The sequence below is a fragment of the Scardinius erythrophthalmus genome, assembly GCF_964197995.2.
Source record: "Scardinius erythrophthalmus genome assembly, chromosome: 11".
NCBI classification, from domain to species: Eukaryota; Metazoa; Chordata; class Actinopteri; order Cypriniformes; family Leuciscidae; genus Scardinius; species Scardinius erythrophthalmus.
The window spans coordinates 17,522,883-17,543,234 of NC_138231.1; the positions used below are offsets into that span (position 1 = coordinate 17,522,883).

Sequence of the window (20,352 nt, forward strand, 5' to 3'; positions counted from 1 at the left end):
AGAAAACAATGTGCTTTTAACTTTAACTTTTTTAACTAACTGAAAGGGAGAAAAAAACATTTATATTTACAGTAATTCATTTAGCAGAATATTTTTTATCTAAAGTGATAAATAAGGAACATGATCATCACAAGAAATTAGTCAAGATTTAACAATATTCATAGTACAGAATCTACTTTTGTGTTCCGCAAAAGAAAAAGTTTCAGAACGATATGTGAGTGTGAATGCACTATAAAAAGTGAACATGCAGTTATTGCTTTAAGGAGGTATTTCTACCTGATTCTACCTACGAAGTCCAATTTTGATATAACCTATATTTCAATCAGGTTTATGTAGTATATAAGGGAATGCTGTTTTAACTTAATTGAGTTACATTGACCCAATATACAATTTCCATTAAAACTCAGGACGGACACATTCAGCACATGTGCACCTGCTCTTTGCTAATCGGCAGATTTTGCTTCAATGAGAAATTGTGATTTGGGGATATTAAACACATTAAGTTGTATAAAAGTGAAAATCACAACTGACAGCGCTATTCTTCACCACAATGGTAACAACAACAATAACAGAAACTTCTCAAAATGTCCAACAATGTTAAACATTAATATAAACTACCAACATCTTTCCCTTTGCTGTAAAACACATAAAATAACACCTTGAATTTGAATTTTCTCTCCTAACGCAGCAAGGCATGCTGGGAACTACAGATCAACTGCCCAAGGCTGTATTTCTCAAAAGCATCGTGAGCTAAGTTGATCGTAGAGACCATTGGTGGCAAAGGCTCTACACTTTACAATCAAAGGCAGTGGATCTAGAGTTCCCAGCATGCTTTGCAAGGGGCTGCAATAGGAGAGTAAATTTAGGTATTCAATGTGTTATTTTATGTGTTTTTCAGTAAAGGGAAAGATGTTTGTAGTTTATGTTATGTTGGACATTTATTGGAGTTTCTGTTACTGAATGTTGCGGTTACCATTGTGCTGAAGAGTAGTGCTTGTGTTCAGGCTGAGGGCACTCATAAATTAATGTTTGATGTACTTACAGGTTCATTATGTACGTATTGTATAATGCTAAACATCAGTGTTAATCCAACTGTACTAAGCTAAAAATGTTAGTAAAACTATGTTTTTTTCTGTATATTAACTTGCACAGATTAATTGTTCATCACAAGATTAGTAATAGTAGTGCGCCAACAAAGTAAATAGTGTCAATTTTGATTTCATGACGACTTTAAGAAAGTTTCCTATTTTAATCATAACACATTTGTCATTTGGACTGAGTCTGATTCAAGGGTTAATTGATTCTCTCTGTACTGCAGTGACGGCACCAGCAATAACTTTAAGCTTTTAAGTCTGCAACAGCACCATAGTGACAAAAAGTCTGTTACTTCTGTCCATTTTATTTTTAAAACCAAGGGGAAAGAGAATACAGATTGTCTTTCACAGATAATGTCACAGTAGTCTGTTGAAATGCACTCATGTTTTTATGACAGTAAACGTCCCTGTTGCCTTTTGTTTAAAAGCTTACCCCATTTAAACTTCCAAGATCCTTGACAAGGTGCTCATCTGTGGCAGGGTTATAGTTGATAACAGCATGCTGTTTATCCACACTCCGAGACTAAAGGTGAAAAAGACATCTATATTAGCCATCTTGATGATTCTTCACACTTTTTCACTCCACCCAAACAATACTCTCATACATGTTTGAGGCCTCCCACCTAATTCAGCTAGAAAGGTAGTGCTCTTTTAGCAAAGTAAACATAAGTTGGATCTTTAAAATCATTAAACAGGTCCCACATTCCTGCTCTATGAATCTTACCTATGTGGCTTGCAAGTACTTAATCTCAAAATATGTTTTTCTCTCATTCATGGAACACAAAAGGGGAATTTTTTTTTATTTTTTTTTATCCTGGCTGCAACAGCTCAATCTAATTTCAAGATCAAACTTTCAATTATGATCAGCAAAGGCAAATCTGTTTACCCCTTTGCTCATTGATTATATGATCAAGTCAAGAAATGCATGTTGCATGTTTACTGGTACACGGTAAAAACCTCTTGTAGTTGTAGTTAATGACATAAAAATAGTAGATTCACTCTACAAGTAACGACTGACCATTAGTGACGACACCTTTTTTTATATGGTATGTGTACAAAGGTTGTTGAAATCTGAAATTGCTTGCAATCTTTAAAACTCCAGTCAAGGAGGACCAGTGTCCTGCTTGAGTTTTTGCTCTAACCAAACACACCAGGACAAGCTAAGGATTTCAAAATTGCTTGCAAATCACAGAGTTGAAGAGCCCTGGTCTTCAGCATTTCATGCTCCTGACAGCAATGACATACTCTTTACTTTTTACACTTTTTTGGATTCAGTGACAGTCAGCCAGAATTTGATGCATGCGAGTTCCCAAATGTGCATGAAAGGAACTACAGTACTACACTGTTAGACCTTACCAGGTTTTTTTTACAGTAAAATACTGGCAACACTGTTGCCAGTAATTTACTGTTAATTGTACAGTTCTTTGCTGTAATCTACAGTATGTTACTGTAAAAATGCACTAAAACTCGAGTTAACTAATTTCACTTGCAGAAACCGACTGGCTTAAATTGACCAACTGTCATTTAAATGTATAAACTAAAATTTATAATGCATTAACAACGAGAGCAAAGTATTACTGTGAACTTATTTCATTTGAAACCACAAAAAAACTTTTGTAAATAAAGAGATTTCTACTGGATCAACAACCACACAATCACTGCCTTTTAAATAAAGCAACATGCAGCTTATTATCAATGTTTGGAGATCTTCTCCTGGACTGAAGCACAGGCTCTACTCTTCAGCACAATGGTGACCCAAAAAACAAGATTTTACAGTAAACTGCTGGCAACAGTGTTGCCAGTATATACCTGTTATATAACTTACAGTTTATTACTGTTAAAATACATTTCGTGGGTGTGTCTTTTTTATCTTACACTGTTAACCCTTTCAACCCCACAGGAAAATCCACACTACAAAGAGTAAAAAGTAACATTGACGCAGTGTTGCAGTGAGATAATTAAGTGAATATGTAAGAGATTGTTGAGCATTAGTGATGAACACCTGCTGTTAACAAGCAGAATCACTGAAGGAAAGAGGAACACAAGAACAGAAAATAGAGAAACACAAGAACTACAACTGACTTCCAGCCATTACAAATTATTACACTTATTATTAACCAGTATGACTTTATTTCTGTCATACATCTACAGAAGTTATTATTGAGATGTTTAATTGAAAATGTTTGATTTGAAGTTACGGTAACACTTTACAATACGGGTGCACTAATCTGCATTAATTCATGCTTAACTAATGCACAGATAATCATGTGTTAATGTATGACTCATGAAGAACTAAACCATTAATTAATGATTACTCCACCAGCAACTAATAAAGATTCTACATGATTAATAGATTAAGTAATATATGAATTGTTATTAATTAAATGTGTCATAATGTATTAATTCCTTAATAACTTATTTTATTAACTAAAAGTGTAAATTAATGCGTTAATTACCACATTTGGTCAAGGCAATGTACTTCAACTTCCAGCTGTCTGCTTTAATTAATCATTAACTAATGATTTGCAAATGTATCATTATGTTATGACTTTACTTGTTGAGGCACACGACTATTAACTAATTGTTAAGTAATATGCCATTCATGGGTTTACATGGCACCAAAATGGCATATTACTTAACAATTAATTAGTGCATTGCCTTGACCAAATGTGGTAATTAACGCATTAATTTACACTTTTAGTTAATAAAATAGGTTATTAAGGAATTAATACATTATGACACATTTAATTAATAACAATTCATATATTACTTAATCTATTAATCATGTAGAATCTTTATTAGTTGCTGATGGAGTAATCATTAATTAATGGTTTAGTTCTTCATGAGTCGTACATTAACACATGATTATCTGTGCATTAGTTAAGCATGAATTAATGCATATTAGTGCACCCGTATTGTAAAGTGTTACCGAAGTTACCATTATAGAGATCAGTGGTTGCTTTAGTTGTGATGCTGATGCTAAAACATTAGTTTGTTTTTTTTTTGCTGCTTGAGCTGTGTTTTTGCGAGTCACACTTGTGCACTTGTGTATAATGATTATGATGACAAAATCATCATATTGCCAGTTCATTCACTTAAAGATTTCATTCTCACTCTTTCAGAGTTTAATTCTCAATCAAACGTGTTACATTACCACCACTGTGAAACCACAGCAATAAATTACAATGACTCTTTTTTTTAACACATCATGCATAAACCAAAGAAACAGAGCTACACTGTCTTTCAGAAACACAGAGAGATCAAAATTTAGCACATGAATCTCAACAATGGTGGCAATATATATATATATTTTTTTTTTATTCATGCAGCAGTGCATGCTGGGAGTTTTATATTATCCTGGAACCCAGCATGCATTGCGACATGAAACTTTTGATTGTCACCATTGTTGAGATTCATGTGCTGATTGTTGTTGTCTGTGTGTGTCTGAGTCAACCAGGAGTTAAACAATTTTTAATGCACTATAAGATTCCAATATTCTTCAGAAGACCTGATTACGGAAATATAGATTTCATGTTGTAGATTCACAGATATATGCTAAATATGAAATACCCATAAATTCAAAGAATATATACAGAAAAGATCTGAAATTCAGAGATGTCCAGGATGATTTTGCCATCATCACAAAAGCCAAAAACACCTGATCAACTTCCTTTTGACTATTTCTTGCCATAACAAATGTGCTTTTTGAAGTGGCATAACAAATGTGCTTTACAGCAGTCAGAGAGACATGAATGGTAAGAAGTCAAGGTACAAGAGACCAACTAAAGCAAATACTGATCTCCATCATGGTGACAACAAACTTTAGTATTAACTAAATCTCTGTTAATTCTCAACAATAACTTTTTTACATGTATGAAAGAAATAATGTTAAACTGGTTTTGTAAACTGGTTTCACACTCAGTGTTGCTGGAAGTCAGTTGTAGTTTTTGTGTTTCTCTTTTTTCTGTTCTTGTTTCTCTGTCCTTCAGTGATTCTGCTTATCAGGTTTTCATCAGTTTCTCAATTCACTCACTTCTTTTCATTCAAGTGGACTAATGTACTAATGTAGGGAATAGTGAATGAGGGTATAGGGTGTGATTGGGAAAACAGCCTCTGAGTGTCGACTTTGATCACTGTTAATTCACAGTATATTCCTGTAGGCTATTTTTGTTTTCTACGGTATATTACTGTTTTAATGGAAAATGGTATGATATTGTCAGAATTTGGCCTTTTTTTACAGCAAGAGTTAAAAGTGTGGTCTTTAAACAACAGCAACTTTCAATTTTGAATTTTTATTATTAAAAATTGTATTAATAAAAGATTAATACCTGCTGTTAACAAGCACTGAAGTAAATATAAACACAAGAACTACAACTGACTTCCAGCCACAGCCTTGATGAAACATCTATAGAAGTTGTTACTGAGAATTAAAGGTAGGGTAGGTAGGAATTGTCTAAAAAACTATTTTTCCAAATTTGTTTAAACTTTATTTATATATCAATACATAATTAAAATGTAAGTACTCTGAAAAAGAAAGTATAAAAATCGAGTGTCTGTAGACCTCTCACGACTGTTTTAAAGACAGCTCATTATTTCCATTCACTCCACCCCCTCCCTTCTGAGCTCCTTCCAAAGCCACGCCCCCAAAACACATGAACGCGCGACTCCGACCGCTGAGCTGGAAGACGCATTATTTACCTGAGACGAGCGGAGAGAAGGAGCACAGTGCATGTAGTGACATCATGTCAGAATCACATGTAATAAAAAAATCTAACTTTATCATTATGAATATAAACAAATAAGATGTATTTTACTCACTATCAAGCTAGCATATTGATATTGGTAAAGTTTAAAATATATTTTTTTTGATTCGCTAACGAGCTAGTTATATCTATAAGGCAAAGCTAAAAACAGGTTGTATTGATACACGTTTTTCCATTACCATCAGTTACACTGTGATGAAGATGAATTTCGTGTAAGATTCATAACATATATGTTGTTCTGCATGTAAGAGTTTCCATGATGAAAGCATTGTTGACTCTGATGAGGACTACACTCCAGAGACAAGTACCGCATCGTCAGCTCGAGGACAGGTCCGGGGTCGAGGGCGAAGCAGAGGAGGTCGTGCAAGAGGCCGTGCAACTAGGGTCCGAGGATATTGACACGCGTTTTATTTCTTTGTTTATCCAAAGACTTTTTTTTCATTTCCTTTTCTAGTACTGTCTTCCTTTTTTTGCCTTGTTTGCCTTTGCTAACTGCATATGCCGGTAATGTGAATTTTGATTGCTCTTTCTCTGCCATTGTTTTGCTATTCCTAGGTTCCGTGCCTCTTGAATTCCTCAAATCAAACGGGTTTGCGCAAGTGGGCAGATCCTGTGGCAAAAGGGTGGTTGCCATGGTTGCGAGAGAGTGATAGTCGCCTAAGCCAATCCTTTGTTTCGTCCCGAATGGAAATAATGAGCTGTGTTTAATGCAGATTAAACGGTCTAGAGTCACTCGATTTTTATACTCTTTTTTTCAGAGTACTTACATTTTAATTATGTATTGATATATATAGAAAGTTTAAACAAATTTGGAAAAAAGTTTTTTATAAAATTCCTACCTACCCTACCTTTAACAGAGGTTTAGAAGTTGATGATTTATTGAGTTTAGGGTAACACTTTATAATAACGTTCAGTTGTAAGTCATTTATAAGTGGTTGGTTAATGATAAACTAATCATTTACAGAACATTCATAAATGAGTAGCAAGTGATATACTAACATTTTATGTATGTTTTGTAAATTCCGTTACAAGTCATTTACATATGATTAGTTAATGATTGACTAATTAATTACGAAACATGACTATGCGTTCATAAATGATTAATAAGTGATATGTTAATTATTGTATGTATGTTTTGTAGATTCAGTTATAAGTAATTTACAATTGATTAGTTAATGATTAACTAGTCATATACAAAACATGAATATGCGTTTCATAAATGTTTAATAAATGTTTGTTTTTTGTATATATGTAGCAATTAGAGGGTGCAATAAGTGTTGTAAATGCCTTGAATACACACACAGATCATTTGTAGGTATATGTAACACATTTACAAGTGATGAATAGTTTACACTTTAGATTAGGGGATGCAGAAAGTGTTGTAAATGATTTCTGCATCCCCTAATCTAAAGTGTAAACTATTCATCACTTGTAAATGTGTTACATATACATTTGTAGATAACATTCGCAGACCTTATGCCTTTTTGATTCTTGAAGTGGTAATCTACAAATGAAGTGTAAGACATTTACAAGTGATGAATAGTTTACACTTTAGATTAGGGGATGCAGAAAGTGTTGTAAATGATTTATTCATGCGTTTACACATCTATAACAGGTGTTGAACACTGTAGTGTGTACTGTAGTGTAAGTGCTGACTGGTGAGGGTATAGACAGCTTCTCTGAAACACATGGAGTCTTTAACCACTGTGCACCTGATGTGAGCAAAACATACAAAAAATATAGCTGCGAGCAGCGATTACGGGCACAAGCCGGTGGCACCGCAACCCCGGGGCCTTTAGTTACCTAAAGGCACCGGGGTGGCGGTACCACCAGCTTTGGCCCTTCATCGCTGCTCGCAGCTATATTTATATATATATATATATATATATATATATATATATATATATATATATATATATATATATATAAAAGACAGAAAATATTACTTGACTTATCTTATTCTGATTTTATGATGCACTCAAAATATTCCACAACAAATCCTTTAAATTTAATGTAAAAAAAAAAAAAAACGAAAGTAAGCAGTGTTGGGCTCATGTGACCCTCTCATTAGAATCAAAATGTTTCAACATTTGCCATGTAATTGGATGCTAAACTATTCTTTATTATAGGCTTTGTACTTCACTCGTGTTCCAATGTCGACGAAAAAAATCATCCTCTTCACACGCGCAAAAATGTACTTGGAAACATCACAGTGGAGCGGTGCTTACTGTGAATGTACGAATTGTACTACTGACTATTAAGAGCAGTGTAATTTTTATATGTTAGGTTGACTATTTTATTATTATATTTTATTAAGTCTACAATGAACAGGCTGCGATGTCAAGATTGCAATGCTGGAATGTGTGTGTGTGTGTTCATGTTTTTCTATCCCGGTGGGGACTTCAACCTGAATGCACACAGACTCATGGGGACTCGTGTCACAGTGGGGAACTAAATAGAGGTCCCCATAGGTAAACAAGCTTATAAATCATACAGAATGAGTTTTTTGGAAATGTAAAAATGCGGAAAGTTTTCTGTGATGGGTAGGTTTAGGGGTAGGGTTAGTGTAAGGTGACAGAATATACAGTTTGTACAGTATAAAAACCATTAAGTCTATGGAGAGTCCCCACAAAGATAGTAAACCGTGTGTGTGTGGCGTGGCCGCGATTGAACAGTGGACACATAAAAACATAGTCCGTCATTATACAGGACGACATTCAAACTGCAAAGTGTTAACTTATATTTGTGTACAGTCGCAATAAAACACAACATTGTGCTTTTGTAAAATAATTTCAAGCAATCCACCCCCTGAAAGGCGCTAATTTTAAAATTAAACTAAAATGCTCACGACTGCATGGGCATTTATAACGGTGCGCGTCCACGGTGAGGAACGAGCAGAACAGAGTAAACGTTTTTCAGTTAATTCCTACTTCCATAGGAATTCATTTGAAACGCCTGCTCAACCACTATCAATGTCAGTGAGGACGAACATATTTTACTTTCGCTTTAAAGTTGGCGATTCAAAAGCCCCCAGGCGGTGTCACACGTTGATTAACCGGTGGTAAAATATTCTCACCGTCATATACCTAGTATATTTTTATATAGATACAATAGGCCTACCTGATTTTGAACACAAGAGGGCAGTATAGCCCTATGTATGACTTGATTTTATGGGACTAAATAGTACAATTACTATTTTTAAACTTATAAATAAGTCTTAAATTAAAAAAAAGAATAAAATGGGTTTAGTTGTATATTTGTATACTTTTATATAGAAATAAATGGTGTATAATTACATTTTTGAAGATATGAGGCTTTTAGTGTTTCGTTTTTGTACATTACTTTAATCCCTCGCCATAGCAAAACCGTTTGAGATATTCAATATCCGTTCACAATTTAGCATCTTTAATGTATTTTCATCATGTTGAAAAAGTTTGGTGTGAATAAAATAAACCACTTAGCAGGAGTGGGTAAAAATGCAGAGGCTGAATTTGCAAATAAATCCACATTCAAACCAAAATATCTGACTTCCTGTTGGTCCAAGCTAATGACTGTAAATTAGAAAGTTGTCCAGCTCGATGAGACCAATATACTTACTGATTTTTGTAATTGTGGGTAAACCTAACCCCCCCACTTTTGTCAAAAACATTTTGAAAGTGACACACTTCCTGCTGCCAGTTGGTGGCGCTATAACTTTGACTCACAATAGCTACATCCATCTGATCGGCCTCTTACCACGAACACACTGCTGAAGTTTCATCAAGATCAGTTAATGTATGCTGAAGTTATACCACTTCGTGTTTCTCTTTTCTCGCCATAAATGCGTTTCCTCACCACGACCAAACCGTTCGAGATATCAAAAATCCGTCTGCAATTTAGAATCCTCAATGTCTTGACTTCATGCACACCGAGTTTGGTGACAATTTAATTAATTTTCTAGGAGGAGTGTTTCAAATTCCACAGCAAGCGTTCTCCAAACAACCCATAATAGCTGACTTCCTGTTGGGCTGGCGTGAAACTTGACAGAGGGAAAGTTGTTCGGCCCGATGAGATCTATATGTCTACCGAGTTTCATATTAATTCATGCAAGCTTGTTTGATATATGGACCATGTTTTCAGACCCCATTCAAGGGGGCGCTGTTGAGCCCCCCTGCCACGCCCGTTTCTGAAACTTTTCACATGTCTACTGGCTAATAAGTGTTATGTGTCTGTTGAGTTTTATCCAATTTCAAGCATGCTAAGAGTCTCAAACGCATCCGAAAAGAATATTAAAGTTTGATGCGTTGCCATGGCAACAGTATCTAAGATATCAATAATCCTTTCACAGGTTTACATCTGCCGTGCATTTACATTATACAAATAAAGTTTGAAGCATATCGGGTAAAAATAAGAGGGTTAATTCAAAGCATTTTGAAAGTGACACACTTCCTGCTGCCAGTTGGTGGCGCTATAACTTTGACTCACAATAGTTACATCCATGTGATCGGCCTCTTACAACGAACTCACTGCTGAAGTTTCATCAAGATCAGTTAATGTATACAGAAGTTATAACACATTTCCTGTGTCCCTTATTCGCCATAAATTCGTTTCCTCGCCACGGCCAAACCGTTTGAGATATCAAAAATCCGTTCGCAATTTAGCATCCTCAATGTCTTGTCTTCATGCACACCAAGTTTGGTTGCGATTGGACAAATTTTCTAGGAGGAGTATTTCAAATTCCAGAGGATGCATTTTTCAAACAACCCATAATAGTTGACTTCCTGTTGGGCTTTTGTAAAACTTAGAGCACGAAAGTTGTTCTGCCCGATGAGATCTATATGTGTACTGAGTTTCATATTATTACATGCAAGCGTGTTTGATATATGGACCAAGTTTTCGGACACCATTCCAGGGGGCGCTGTCGAGCCCCCCTGCCACGCCCGGGTACAAGCTTCAGTCCGGCCCTGATGGCCGCGGGTTCTGACCCGTGTGCAAAGTTTCAAGAGTCTTTGAGCATGTTAAGGGCCCCAAAAGTGGCAAAAGAAAAATAATAGAAAAATATATATATATATATATAGCTGCGAGCAGTGATTACGGGCCCAAGCCGGTGGCACCGCAACCCCAGTGCCTTTACTTACTTAAAGGCACCGGGGTGGCGGTGCCGCCGGCTTTGGCCCTTCATCGCTGCTCGCAGCTATATTTATATATATATATATATATATATATATATATATATATATGTATGTATATATATATATATATATATATATATATATATATACAAACAGTATATATAAAAGACAGAAAATATTACTTGACTTACCTTATTCTGATTTTATGATACACTCAAAATATTCCACAACAAATCCTTTAAATTTAATGTAAAAATAAAAACGAAGGTCAGCTGTGTTGGGCTCATGTAATCCTCTCATTAGAATCAAAATGTTTCAACATTTGCGATGTATTTGGATGCTAAACTATTCTTTATTATAGGATTTGTACTTTACTCGTGTTCCTTAGGAGGAGTAGGTAAAAACTCAGAGTCTGAAATATCCAAAAAATCCACATTCAGACCTAAATATCTGACTTCCTGTTGGTCGGAGCTAATGACTGTAAAGTAGAAAGTTGTCCGGCTTGATGAGAACAATATAGGTACTGATTTTTGTAACTGTGGGTAAAAGTAACCCCCCCACTTTTGTCAAAAACATTTTGAAAGTGACACACTTCCTGCTGCCAGTTGGTGGCGCTATAACTTTGACTCACAATAGTTACATCCATCTGATCAGCCTCTTACCACGAACACACTGCTGAAGTTTCATCAAGATCAGTTAATGTGTGCAGAAGTTATACCACTTTGTGTTTCTCGCCATAAATTCGTGTCCTTGCCACGACCAAACCGTTCGAGATATCAAAAATCCGTCCGCACTTTTAGCATCCTCAATGTCTTGACTTCATGCTGACCGAGTTTGGAGGTGATTGGATGAATTCTCTAGGAGGAGTACATCAAATTCCACAGCATGCGTTTTCCAAACAACCCATAATAGCCGACTTCCTGTTGGGTGGAGCTAATAACTTAGAGTGCAGAAGTTGTTCGGCCTGATGAGATCTATATGTGTACCGAGTTTCATATTAATTCATGCAAGCGTGTTTGATATATGGATCAAGTTTTCAGACCCCGTTCAAGGGGGCGCTGTCGAGCCCCCCTGCCACGCCCAGGTACCAGCTTCAGCCTGGCCCTGATAGCCGCAGGTTCTGACCTGTGTGCAAAGTTTCAAGAGTTTTCGAGCATGTTAAGGGCCCCAAAAGACCCTGAAACCTTGATTAACAATATAAAAGCAATAGTCAAATCCCCCCCTCCCCTCACACACACACAGACACAAAGAGAGGGAGAGAAAATTCTTCAGAAAATCCACATTCAAACCAAAATATCTCTCTTCCTGTTGGTCAGAGATGGTTCATGTAAATTAGAAAGTTGTCCGTCTTGATGAGAACAATACACATACCAAGTTTTGTTGCTGTGGATAAAACTAACCCCCCCACTTATGACTAAAGGTGGCGCTACTGAGCCCCTCACCACGCCCATTTCTGAAACTTTGCACATGTCTACTGGATAATAAATGTGATGTGTCTGTCGAGTTTCATGCAATTTCAAGTATGTTAAGAGTCTCAAAAGCATAAAAAAAGAATATTAAAGTTTGATGCGTTGCCACGGCAACAGTATCTAAGATATCAAAAATCCTTTCACAGGTTTACATCTGCCGTGTGTCTATATTGTACACATAAAGTTTAAAGCAAATCTGGTAAAAATAAGACAGTGATTTCAAAGCATTTTAATAGTGATGTACTTCCTGCTGCCTGTTGGTGGCGCTATAACTTTGACTCACAATAGTCACATCTGTGCGATCGGCCTCTTACAACGAACACACTGCTGAAGTTTCATCAAGATCAGTTAATGTATGCAGAAGTTATAACACACTTCCTGTTTCATTTTTTCGCCATAAATTCGTTTCCTCGCCACGGCCAAACCGTTCAAGATATCAAAAATCCGTCCGCAATTTAGCATCCTCAATGTCTTGACTTCATGCACACCGAGTTTGGAGGCGAATCGATGAATTCCCTAGGAGGAGTACATTAAATTCCACAGCATACGTTTCCAAACAACCCTAAATAGCCGACTTCCTGTTGGGCTGGCGTAAAACTTAGAGCATGAAAGTTGTTCGGCCCGATGAGATCTATATGTGTACCGAGTTTCATATTATTACATGCAAGCGTGTCTGATTTATGGACAAGTGTTCGGATCCCGTTCCAGGGGGCGCTGTCGAGCCCCCCTGCCACGCCCGGGTACCAGCTTCAGTCCGGCCCTGATGGCCGCGGGTTCTGACCCGTGTGCAAAATTTCAAGAGTTTTCGAGCATGTTAAGGGCCCCAAAAGTGGCCGAAAGGTTGACAAAATAATAATAATAATAATAAATATAGCTGCGAGCAGCGATTACGGGCCCAAGCCGGTGGCAACGCAACCCCAGGCACCGGTGGTGGCGGTACCGCCGGAACATATATATATTTATATGTATTTATATATGTGTGTATATATATATATATATATGTATGTGTGTGTGCGTGTGTGTGTTTTTAGGAGAAGTCTCTTCTGCTCACCAAGGCTGCATTTATTTGATTAAAAATACAAACAAAAACAGTAATATTGTGAAATATTATTCCAATTTAAAACAGCTGTTTTCTATTTTAAAATATTTTACACTGTAATTAATTTATGTGATCAAAGTTGAGTTTTCAGCATCATTACTCCCGTCTTCAGTGTCACATGATCCTTCAGAAATCATTCTAATATGATGATTGATGGTCAATAAATATTATTATTTTCAATGTTGAAAACAGTTGTGTACAGATTTTTTTTCAAAATGCATTGATGAATGTAAAGTTCAAAAGAACAGCATTTATTTCAAATATAATTTGTTTTAACATTATAAATGTCTGTACTGTAACTTTTGATCAGTTTAACTCCTTCTCGATGAATAAAAGTATTGATTTATTTTATTTCTTTCACCCAAAAATAAAATGAAAATTATTACTGACCCCAAACTTTTGAACGGTAGTGTTTAATGTTACAAAAGCTGTAGATTTCAGATAAATGCTGTTCTTTTGAACTTTCTATTCATCAAAGACTGTACACAACTGTTTTCGACATTTAAAATAATCATGAATGTTTCTTGAGCATCAATCATCATATTAGAATAATTTCTGAAGGATCATGTGACAGTGACGACTGGAGTAATGATGCTGAAAACTCAGCTTTGATCACAGGAATAAATAACAGTTTAAAATATATTAAAATAGAAAGCAGATGTTTTAAATTGGAATACTATTTTACAATATTACTGTTTTTGTTTGTATTTTTAATCAAATAAATGCAGCCTTGGTGAGCAGAAGGAACTTTGCTTAAAAACATTAAAAAACTTACTGACCCCAAACTTTTGAACAGTAGTGTATATATATTATATAAAAATGTAAGGGACAAGACACAGATAATTTTACTTGCCTGACCTGATTAAAACAATGAAAAAACTTAAATGAAAAAATAACTTGGGAATCACTGAAACGAGTGAATTAATCTGATTTTATGATAGAGTCAAAATATTCTACAACAAATTCTTTAAATTCAACGATGTTGAGAACGGAACAAGAATAAAAAAAGAACTATAAACAAGCTGAAACTAAATAAAATAAAAATGAAAACGAAATTAAGCAGTGTTGGGCTCACACAACTCTCTCATTAGAATCAAAATGTTTCAACATTTGTGATGAATTTGGATGCTAAACTATCCTTTATCATAGGCTTTGTACTTCACTCACTTTCCAATATCGACGGAAAAAATCATCCTATTCACACGCGCAAAAATGTGCTTGGAAACATCACAGTGGAGCGGTGCTTACCAATTGAATGGTACGAATTGTAGTACTGACTATTTAAACAGAGCATTGTAAATTTTATATGTTAGGTTGACTATTTTATTAATATATTTTATTAAGGCTATAATGAACAGGCTACCTGATTTTGAACACAAGAGGGCAGTATAGCACTATGTTTGACTTTATTTATTTATTGTTTAGACTAAACAACCATTCTGTCAGTTTTTAAACTTAAACTTCATTCTTAAATTGAAAAAAAAAAGAATAAAATGAGTTAAGTTCTGATATTTGTATACTTTTATATAGTAATAAATGGTGTATAATTATATTTTTAGAATAAATGAGACTTTTAGCATTTCCTTGTTTGACATTACTTTAATCCCTCACCATAGCAAAACCGTTTGAGATATTTATTATCCGTTCACAATTTAGCATCATTAATATATTTTTATCATGTTGAAAAAGTTTGGTGGGAATAAAATAAACCACTTAGATAAAGGTGGCTAAAAATTAAGAGGCTGATTTTGCAAAAAAATCTACATTCAGACCAAAATATCTGACTTCCTGATGGTCAGAGCTAATGACTTTAAATTAGAAAGTTGTCCGGGTCGATGAGATCAATATATGAACTGAGTTTTTTTTACTGTAGTTAAAACTAACCCCCCCACTTTTGTCAAAAGCATGTTGAAAGTGACACACTTCCTGCTGCCAGTTGGTGGCGCTATAAACTTTGGCTCACAATAGTTACATCCATCTGATCGGCCTCTTACCACGAACACACTGCTGAAGTTTCAACAAGATCAGTTAATGTATGCAGAAGTTATTCCACTTCGTGATTCTCTTTTCTCGCCATAAATTCGATTCCTCGCCACGGCCAAACCGTTCGAGATATCAAAAATCGGTCCGCAATTTAGCATCCTCAAAGTCTTGACTACATGCACACCGAGTTTGGAGGGGACACGGTGAATTTTCTAGGAGGAATATTTCACATTCCACAGCAAGCGTTTTCCAAACAACCCATAATAGCCGACTTCCTGTTGGGCTGGCGTGAAACTGGACAGAGGGAAAGTTGTTCGGCCCAATGAGATCTATATGTGTTCCGAGTTTCATATTAATTCATGCAAGCGTGTTTGATATATGGACCAAGTTTTGAGACCCCGTTCAAGGGGGCGCTACTGAGCCCCTCACCACGCCCGTTTCTGAAACTTTGCCCATGTCTACTGGATAATAAGTGTGATGTGTCTGTCGAGTTTCATGCAATTTCAAGTATGTTAAGAGTCTCAAAAGCATCAAAAAAAATATTAAAGTTTGATGCGTTGCCATGGCAACAGTATTTAAGATATCAATAATCCTTTCACAGGTCTACATCTGCCGTGTGTCTACATTATACACATAAAGTTTGAAGCAAATCGGGTAAAAATAAGAGAGTGATTTCAAAGCATTTTGAAAGTGACACACTTCCTGCTGCCAGTTGGTGGCGCTATAACTTTTACTCACAATAGTCACATCCTTGTGTTCGGCCTCTCACAACGAACACACTGCTGAAGTTTCATCAAGATCAGATAATGTATGCTGAAGTTATAACACACTTCCTGTGTCCCTTATTCGCCATAAATTCGTTTCCTTGCCACGGCCAAACCGTTCGAGATATCAAAAATCTGTCCGCAATTTAGCATCCTCAATGTCTTGACTTCATGCTGACCGAGTTTGGAGGTGATTGGATGAATTCTCTAGGAGGAGTACATTCAATTCCACAGCATGCGTTTCAAAACAACCCATAATAGCCGACTTCCTGTTGGGCTGGCGAAAAAAGTAAAAGTACGAAAGTTGTTCGGCCCGATGAGATCTATATGTGTACCGAGTTTCATATTATTACATGCAAGGGTGTCTGATTTATGGACCAAGTTTTCGGACCCCGTTCAAGGGGGCGCTGTCGAGCCCCCCTGCCACGCCCGGGTACCAGCTTCAGCCCGGCCCTGATGGCCACGGGTTCTGACCCGTGTGCAAAGTTTCAAGAGTTTTCGAGCACGTTAAGGGTCTCAAAAGTGCCCGAAAGGTTGACAGAAAAATAAGAATAATAATAATAATATAGCTGCGAGCAGCGATTACGGGCCCAAGCCGGTGGCACCGCAACCCCGGTGCCTTTAGTTACCTAAAGGCACCGGGGTGGCGGTACTGCCGGCTTGGGCCCTCCATCGCTGCTCGCAGCTATATTTATATATATATATATATATATATATATATAAATACATACATACATACATACACATACATATATATGTATATATATATATATATATATATATATATATATATATATATATATATATTATTGTTCAAAAGTTTGGGGTCAGTAAGATTTTTAATGTTTTTAGGAGAAGTCTCTTCTGCTCACCAAGGCTGCATTTATTGATTAAAAATACAAACAAAAACAGTAATATTGTGAAATATTATTCCAATTTAAAACAGCTGTTTTCAATTTTTAAATATTTTACATAGTAATTCATTTCTGTGATCAAAATTGAGTTTTCAGCATCATTACTCCAGTCTTCAGTGTCACATGATCCTTCAGAAATCATACTAATATGATGATTGATGCTCAATAAATATTCATTATTATTTTCAATGTTGAAAACAGTTGTGTACAGATTTTTTTTTTCAAAATGCTTTGATGAATGTAAAGTTCAAAAGAACAGCATATATTTCAAATATATATATTTTTAACATTATAAATGTCTTTACTGTAACTGTTGATCAGTTTAACTCATCCTTCATAAATAAAAGTACTGATTTATTTTATTTATTTCCCCCAAAAATAAAATTTCAATTATTACTAACCCAAAACTTTTGAGCGGTAGTGTTTAACGTTACAAAAGCTTTAGATTTCAGATAAATGCTGTTCTTTTGAACTTTCTATTCATCAAAGACTGTACACAACTGTTTTCGACATTTAAAATAATAATGAATGTTTCTTGAGTATCAATCATCATATTAGAATAATTTCTGAAGGATCATGTGACAGTGACGACTGGAGTAATGATGCTGAAAACTCAGCTTTGATCACAGGAATAAATAACAGTTTAAAATATATTAAAATAGAAAGCAGCTGTTTTAAATTGGAATAAAATTTTTACAATATTACTGTTTTTGTTTGTATTTTTAATCAAATAAATGCAGCCTTGGTGAGCAGAAGAAACTTCTCTGTTATGTGCGCGCCACAGACTGCACGCACGTCCGCTTAGAGTTCCGCCTTTTGCCTTCCGTCAATATTACGTTATTAGAAAAATATTTTTTTAGAGAATCGATTTTTTGACATTTGTGAATCGATTCAGAATCGTCCACGTCCGCATCGCGATGCATCTAAGAATAATTTTTTTCTCCCACCCCTAGATTTCATACAACAGGTTAATAAACAGTTACAATTAAGTCACTTACATTTTAGATGCAATGTTGACTGTTTTTGTTCTGTTTCAGCAGCGAAAATAGTTAAACAAAGATCACGGCAAAACCATCACGCATCACGTGTTTTCTCATAACTGAACGATTCAGCATTTTTAACGAATCGGTTGACTCAAAGATTGAATGATCAATCCATAAACATCTGTCTTAATCATGATCGACTCATTCGAACGAATCGTTTGAACGAATGAATCAATGACTCGCTTATTAAGATGGATGCCTGGCGACACCTAATGGCGGTTTAGTGTTGTTTAAAAGCATCATTCTTTCCCACATGTGTGTTATTTGTATGTGCAACATTATCATTATTTTTCTTACACTATTATATTAGCGATTTAAAAGCACCCACTCGTGTCACACGTCGATTAACCGGTGGGAAAATATCCTCAGACACATACCTAATAAATGTATATTTAAATACAATATTGGCCTACCTGGTAAAAAGTTTTATATACTATTTTGATGTCCTTTTGGACATAAAAGGGCAGTATAGCCCTATGTTTGCTTTTTTGTTGAACCAAATAGCACTAAATAGCCTGTTTTAACTTTTTCATTCTTCTTGAATTGCAAAAACAGAATAAAATGGGTTTAGTTGTGATATTTGCATTCTTTTATATAGAAATAAATGGTATATAATTACATTTTTAGAAGATTTTTAGTGTTTCCTTTTTGGACATTACTTTAATCCCTCGCCATAGCAAAACCGTTTGAGATATTTATTATCCATTCACAATTTAGCATATTTAATGTAGTTTCATCATGTTGAAAAAGTTTGGTACAAATAAAATAAATAGTTTAAGAGGAGTGGCTAAAAATTCAGAGGCTGATTTTGCAAAAAAATTCACATTCAGACCAAAATATCTGACTTCCTGATGGCCAGAGCTATTGAATGTAAATTAGAAAGTTGTCCGGCTTGATGAGAACAATATACAAACTGTTTTTTCTTTACTGTAGTTAAAACTAACCCCCCCACTTTTGTCAAAAGCATGTTGAAAGTGACACACTTCCTGCTGCCAGTTGGTGGCGCTATAACTTTGACTCACAATAGCTACATCCATCTGATCGGCCTCTTACCACGAACACACTGCTGAAGTTTCATCAAGATCAGTTAATGTATGCAGAAGTTATTCCACTTCCGTGTTTCTCTTTTCTCGCCATAAATTCGATTCCTCGCCACAGCCAAACCGTTCGAGATATCAAAAATCCGTCCGCAATTTAGCATCCTCAAAGTCTTGACTACATGCACACAGAGTTTGAAGGGGACACGGTGAATTTTCTAGGAGGAGTATTTCACATTCCACAGCAAGCGTTTTCCAAACAACCCATAATAGCCGACTTCCTGTTGGGCTGGCGTAAAACTTGACCGGGGTAAAGTTGTTCGGCCCGATGAGATCTATATGTGTACCGAGTTTCATATTAATTCATGCGAGCGTGTTTGATATATGGATCAAGTTTTAGAACCCCGTTCAAGGGGGCGCTGTTGAGCCCCCCAGCCACGCCCGGGTACCAGCTTCAGCCCGGCCCTGATGGCCGTGGGTTCTGACCTGTGTGCAAAGTTTCAAGAGTTTTTGAGCACGTTAAGGACCCCAAAAGCCCCTGAAACCTTGATTAACAATATAAAAGCAATAGTCAAATCCCCCCTCCCCTCACACACACAGAGACACAGAGAGAGGGAGAGAAAATTCTTCAGAAAATCCACATTCAAACCAAAATATCTCTCTTCCTGTTGGTCGGAGATCGTTAATGTAAATTAGAAAGTTGTCCGGCTTGATGAGAACAATACACATACCAAGTTTTGTTGCTGTTGATAAAACTAACCCCCCCACTTTAGACTAAAGGTGGCGCTACTGAGCCATTTCACCAAGCCCGTTTCTGAAACTTTGCACATGTCTACGGGCTAATAAATGTGATGTGTCTGTCGAGTTTCATCCAATTTCAAGTATGTTAAGAGTCTCAAAAGCATAAAAAAAGAATATTAAAAGTTTGAAGCGTTGCCATGGCAACAGTATTAAAGATATCAAAAATCCTTTCACAGGTCTACATCTGCCGTGTGTCTACATTATACACATAAAGTTTGAAGCAAATCGGGTAAAAATAAGAGGGTGATTTCAAAGCATTTTGAAAGTGACACAC

General features: G+C 35.9%; 1 protein-coding gene across 1 annotated transcript in view; it reads right to left on the reverse strand.

The window, feature by feature from the left end:
- The window catches only part of cep170bb (centrosomal protein 170Bb), a gene marked incomplete at its 3' end in the record, with an annotated part of 135,152 nt that overhangs the window by 12,597 nt on the left and 102,203 nt on the right, over nt 1–20,352 (reverse strand). The window contains exon 2 of the mRNA XM_081377885.1: nt 1,528–1,617. Coding sequence (XP_081234011.1) covers nt 1,528–1,617 — 90 coding nt within the window. The remainder of the gene's footprint in view (nt 1–1,527; nt 1,618–20,352) is intronic.